This window comes from Mus caroli, chromosome 12 (genome assembly GCF_900094665.2).
Source record: "Mus caroli chromosome 12, CAROLI_EIJ_v1.1, whole genome shotgun sequence".
Lineage (NCBI taxonomy): Eukaryota > Metazoa > Chordata > Mammalia > Rodentia > Muridae > Mus > Mus caroli.
This window is the reverse complement of record NC_034581.1, coordinates 64,615,888-64,621,887: the sequence shown is the minus strand read 5'-3', so window position 1 is coordinate 64,621,887 and position 6,000 is coordinate 64,615,888. Positions and strand designations below refer to the sequence as shown.

At 39.4% G+C, this 6,000-nt stretch overlaps 1 protein-coding gene across 2 annotated transcripts in view; it reads right to left on the bottom strand.

Annotated features, from left to right (window-relative positions):
* Positions 1–6,000, bottom strand: part of Atl1 (atlastin GTPase 1) — a 68,860-nt gene that overhangs the window by 5,355 nt on the left and 57,505 nt on the right. For both annotated transcript variants that reach the window (XM_021178703.1, XM_021178705.2), the window contains 3 exons: positions 4,121–4,248; positions 3,159–3,215; positions 2,281–2,352 (listed from right to left, as the gene is read on the bottom strand). In XM_021178703.1, the coding sequence (XP_021034362.1) occupies positions 2,281–2,352; positions 3,159–3,215; positions 4,121–4,248 (257 nt within the window). The remainder of the gene's footprint in view (positions 1–2,280; positions 2,353–3,158; positions 3,216–4,120; positions 4,249–6,000) is intronic.

Sequence of the window (6,000 nt, the reverse complement as noted above, 5' to 3'; positions counted from 1 at the left end):
CCATCTTTTGATACATATGCAGCTAGAGTCAAGAGCTCCGGGGTACTGGTTAGTTCATAATGTTGTTCCACCCATAGGGTTGCGGATCCCTTCAGCTCCTTGGGTACTTTCTCCAGCTCCTCCATTGGGGGCCCTGTGATCCATTCACTAGCTGACTGTGAGCATCCACTTCTGTGTTTGCCAGGTCCCGGCACTCTCAACAGTATTTTAGAGCCCATTTCTACTTACTAAAAAAGTTCACGGTAACATAGTATTTTGTGTTATGCTAACTACAACTTCATACTCTCTGCATTTATGTATTTTGATTGCATCAAGAAGATAAGTTGAGTGACTGACCTAAACATCTAGGTATATGTATGTACGTAGCGATGTTTGCATGATAGAATTACTTGATGCCTTTCTCATAGGCTGATACCTGTCATTATCAGTCTGAGTTGCCTCCATATCCACGAGGATTAACCACCAAATGTGGCTAGTATACTGCCTTATATAATAAAGGCCTTTTATGATTTCTGCTGGTGTTTTTTGAGACAGGGTTTCAGTGTAGCCCTGGATATCCTGTAACTAGCTCTGTAGACCAGGCTTGCCTCCAACTCAAGGGATCTGCCTGCTTCTGTCTCCCAAGGGCTGGGATCACAGGCTTACATCATCATGCCTGGATAATAAAGTCATTCTTAATCCCCTTCTGTCTCTGCTTCTCTCTACAGGGACTCTATTACAGCTCTGGCATCAAATGTAGAGCGGCTGGCCTCAATTCACAGTAATTCACCTGCTTCTGGGTCTGAGCTCTGGGATTAAAGGCGGCCACCATGCCCAGCCCTCCTCTCTAAATCACAGGAAATAGTATCGAGGATTTAAATAAGGTTTTTAAGGTGAAAAGACATGATCCAATGTAATTGCCAACTATTTGTTCACAGGATGAATACAAAGTGGAGAAAACTGCTTATATTTCAGCTCTTCAGGAAGTCAAGTTATACCAAAGCAATTTTGATCAATAGAGTTTAAAATAATCAAATATAAAGCTATTGAACTATGAAGTACATTTTTCTTAGCATTTGTACTGGTTTACTTTGAATGGAGCCAAGTGAATATTTTCTTAGGCTGAGTAGAAGCACATTAAATGTTCTTGAACTACACTTTCAAGTTTTAAAAAAGTTACAAGGTAGGCTGGGGAGATGGCTCAGTGGGTAGAAAGAATTGCTTATGCAAGCATGAGGACCTGAGATCAAATTTCAACAAGCATGTAAACAAACTAGTCACAGCTGCACATGCCTATAGCCCAGCATTCAGGGATGGAGATAAGCCGTCCTACAGCTCACTGGCCCAGCTTAGTGTCCTGGTCAGCTCGAGACTCTCTCTTCAAGAGGTCCGGTTCTGAGCCACAGGAAATGACTCAACAGTTCCCACTGGCTTTCACATGTGCGTGGGCACTTACTGACACACACACGCATACACATAAAACATTACAAAGAGATTTCTTAATTAACCATGTCTTTAACTTTGGTTACAATTTTAATATTGACAATACATCTGATTATTCTTTAATTATATATTATGTGTCTCTTGATTGTAAGTTTCCACCAATTTTAGATGTCACTTTGATCTTACATTTTTAGGAGAAAATGGCACTTTTCACATTAGTTAAAACTAAAATGAGAAAATATACTACATAAAAATGTTGGCTCGTGAGGGTTTTTTGTTTCTTACAAGTTTTAAGAGAAATATTAAGTCTGTTGAATTAAGTATGCACAGTGGAGAGAGCAGCATCTTATTTTTAGTCACTAACTCTTCCAGTGTGGCAATCTGGCCAAATAGAATGTGAGTAAGAATATTTTGTTAGGAGAAAATTCATGGGCTGAAGAGATGACTCAGTGGTTAAGAGCACTGACTGTTCCTGAGTTCAATTCTCAGCAACCACATGGTGGCTCACATTCATCTGCAGTGGAGTCTGATGCCCTCTTCTGGTGTGTCTGAAGAGAGCAATAGTGTACTCATATACAAAAAAAATAAAATAAATAAATCTTAAAAAAAAAAAGGAGAGAACTCATTTTTAAATGTTTTAAAAACTTCATTGTAACCGGGTGTTGGTGGCACACGCCTTTAATCCCAGCACTTGGGAGGCAGAGGCAGGCAAATCTGCATTTGAGGCCAGCCTGGTCTACAGAGTGAGTTCTAGGACAGCCAGGGCTACACAGAGACACCTGTCTCTAAAACCAAGAAAAGAAAGGAAGAAAGGGTTCAAAGATAAGATACTATTTTTTTAAAATCCTAAGTTCTTACCTCTTCCATCTTCTTGTTGTATGTGTCCTTGGCAGTTGCAACAGCTGCTAAATTGTTAGCTTCTGCTGTGGCCTTGGGATAAAGTAGACGATTTAATGTAAAGTGGAGTCACATGCATCAGATCATCACGTGCAAGAAATGCAGCAGGACCAGCCATCAAGGAACTGAAACAAGGGTTTGTACTGCACCTTGAAATTATTATTAAATTTTAAAGGTGCACACAACCGAGATTGTTTACTTAGTAAGCCAGGATGCTAAATGAGTGTTCATCTGGGTACTTTTTTTCTCTTTTAGTCATCATTTTTTTTTCAAATTAATGTCTTTATTAAATAATTTAATTATCTATTAATTCTAATCTCTGAAATCAAACCTTTCCATGCTTGCAGTTTATGAAGAAACTATAGTAAATATTTTGGAATTATTTGTTGAAGGAATTCACACACTCGTGGTGTGTCTCCTTCCAACCAAGATGGCTGACTGGGTATATGATTTGTTTTGAATACTTAAAGATTTATCTGAAGACTGTGGGTATGGTCTGACAGCAATGCCCTTCCCCCATATCTGTCTGTCTTCCTTTCTCATCCTCATCACTGAGCAATGAAATCTACTTTGTGAGTCTTCTCTCAATAACCGTGGTGTGAGCCAGTGCACCAGCCAGAACATGATGAGTCTGTTTCTAAACAGGGTCAGTATAAAGAGGAAAAGTCTTTGGAACAATGAATCTCAACCTAAGTGAAGCTGCTGTGTGCCTGTGGAATGTTCTGGTGGACACGTGGATAGGTGGTTAGGCAAGGGGTCTTCAGGTGATTATGAGCAGGAAAGCTTGGCTTCAGAGACAAATATGTTTTCAGATAGCATGACTGCCAGCAAATCCGTACCTGTAACATGGACTTGGGATGTGGCAATTCTTCACCTTGGTAGATCTTTATGTATGCCTGAAACAAAACAGCCAAGGAAAGTCTCAGGCCAGCAGTTTCAGTCAACATTTCTCCTCTTAGGTTGTCTTGACAGCTTAGAAATATTTTCAGGAAGTAGTCTTTGTTTCTTTCTTTCTTTCTTTGCTTTCTCAGCTAAAGCTGTTCGCTCACTCCTTCTGAAACGCTCTCTCACTCATCTCCACATGCTGATGCTGCCCTTCCTCAGAAAGGCTGCATTCCTCTCCCTTCCAGCTTTCCTCAAACTCCTCCAATGGATGAGCCTCCCTTTTCTGGGCTGTGCCCTTCCATCAGCAGGAGGTCCCAGGGCTGACCTGCTCAGGCAGGGTTCATGAAGTCTTGAATCCAAACTGTAAGTCTGACTACAGGGTTAGGCCAGAATTTCAGAGAAAGCCATTGTTCAAAGTGATAAAGGAAAATAGATCATACAAAAAGACATTTTAGATGGTGAAATACCAATTTTAAAATTTGACATTTAATTTTGAAGCACTTCACAAATCAAGCTAATGCCTTCATTAAATATATGCATGTTTGCAAAGGGCATTTATTAAAGTCAAGAGATAAACACAAATTTAAAGTAATTCTCTTAAAAATTCCAATGGTACAGGTACAGTTTGGAAGAATCTTTTTTCAGGAAGAAAATATCATTGCTTTTGGACAATCTTAAAGGTGAAATTCAGCACAGGGAGACTGAGAAGCACTCCCAGAAAGGTTTGTTCAACTCTTCGAAACATTTTTATTTTGAGTATAGTTCCTTCCTCAAAACAAGATTTTATTTCCTCACAAGGTGACTTCTCTTAGGTGTGTCATAATTTCTAGGAGCTTTTTATGGGTACCTTATACATTTGCCATGGAATTTTTATGTGAGGGGAAGCGCTCACAAGAGCTCTAGAACAGAGCGATACCTTGAAGTACTCCAGCAGGCCTCGGCAGGTGATTTTATTCCCATTGATCTCTTTAATATCTAGACGCTCAGGACTCAGGAGCCATGGAATCAGTATTTTCAAGTTTTTGATGAATTCATCATCTATTTCTACAATTAAAGGAAATTTACCATTACTTTAAAAATCCAGTCCAATCCTCCATGCTCCAGAATAACCCTCTTTGCTGCCTGCATTGCCCCGGCCCCAGTGGCAATGCCACCACTCACTTCCCCATAATATAGCCACTCTGGAGACCACTAGGGAGTCATTCTTTTTGACACATCTCCACTCCAATTACATGATTCATATCTACAAAGCATTTCTTGACATTAAATGTTAAGCATATTTTATACCCACTTATGTAAGCATTTCAGGCAGCCTGAGGCCTTTAGGGCCTGACTTATGATATGTATAAAGGCTCAAAAGGGGGAAGCTGGGGGTGCTATGTGCACCTATAATTCCAACGACTTGTGGAGCTGGGGCAGAATCATTTGAGTCCTGGTGTTAAGGTCCGGCCCTGCCCCAGGGTCTCACTGTGTTGGTTTATGATTTGCAGGGATCCCCTCATCTCTGTCTTCTAGATGCTCAGGTTAGAGATGTATGTTACCACACCTGTTTGGGGTGGGGTTGAGAGGTGTGTATTTTAGATGTGATTGAATGTATCTCAGCTGGTCTCTAACTTCTTATGTAGCCGAGGCTGGCTTTGAACTAACTCCTCTTCCCCTCTCCTAATTTCTGGGTTTGTAAGTATGCACCATCAAACAAGCTCAGACCACATTGGTAACAAAAAAGTATGGGGCAGGTAATTCATGGCTTGTAATGCATTGACTTCAAAACCAGTCTCAACTTCTCCTGTGTTTCCTGTGCCTACATTAGAAGTATAGAAAGCTGTGAGTTCAAGCTTAATATACAGACCTAGTAAACTACAGAATGTAGATGGTCAGATAAGTCCTATACATGGAAAACTTTGTAAGTCATTTTAAATAAAGGGAATAATGTGCATATTATGTTTAAAAGGTGACCAGTGAAATAATCAGTATACTATATCTAGAATATATGTTCTTCTTAAATATCAATATAATAAAATTTTCTCCTTATAAAACCATATATTTTCAATAAAAGAAAACTAGATTCAGTGTTAGATTGAAAAATACTGTAGATAACAGTATATATATATATATATATATATATATATATATATATATATATAATTCAGTTTCTACTCAACCATCTTCCTTATGAAATTGGAACTACACCCGAAAGCAACTAGCATATTTTGGCATGATGTGCTCTGAAAAGAGTGTCAGACATCTCTGCTTTGCCCAAAAGCATTGCTTGTTAGTTCTAATTATGGGTCCAGAAAATAATAGATACAAGTAGTGACTTCTTACAGATATTAGGTGACCATAGTAAATCCACAATTTACTTAAATTCTGGAACATTCTTAGATAAGTTCCGATCAGCTTGCAGAGGGCTCTGTTCGTGTTCAGTAGATGTGTGTAGGTGGACAAACACTCAAGATGACCCTGTATTTTCATCATTTCTTCAGAAGCTTTGCCTCAAGAGAGCAAAAGGAACCCAGGGGCTGGGCCAACGTGGTAGTTCCCTTAGTTACAAAATACACACTTGACAGCGTCTGCTTTATACATGACTAACTCCACAGAGAAGGTGCACTAGCACAGGATTTACTCATAAACTAACAAAGGAAGGTAATTTCCTAGGATACCTGCCAAGCATTAGAAATGCCCTTTTCTCTTTATAAGGGATTGCATAGCATTTGACGCTGAAATCTAACTGCTTCTAAGGCAGCTGTGGTAGCCTGATTGTTCTTTATAACTCCTTGCTAATTAAAAGACTATTTC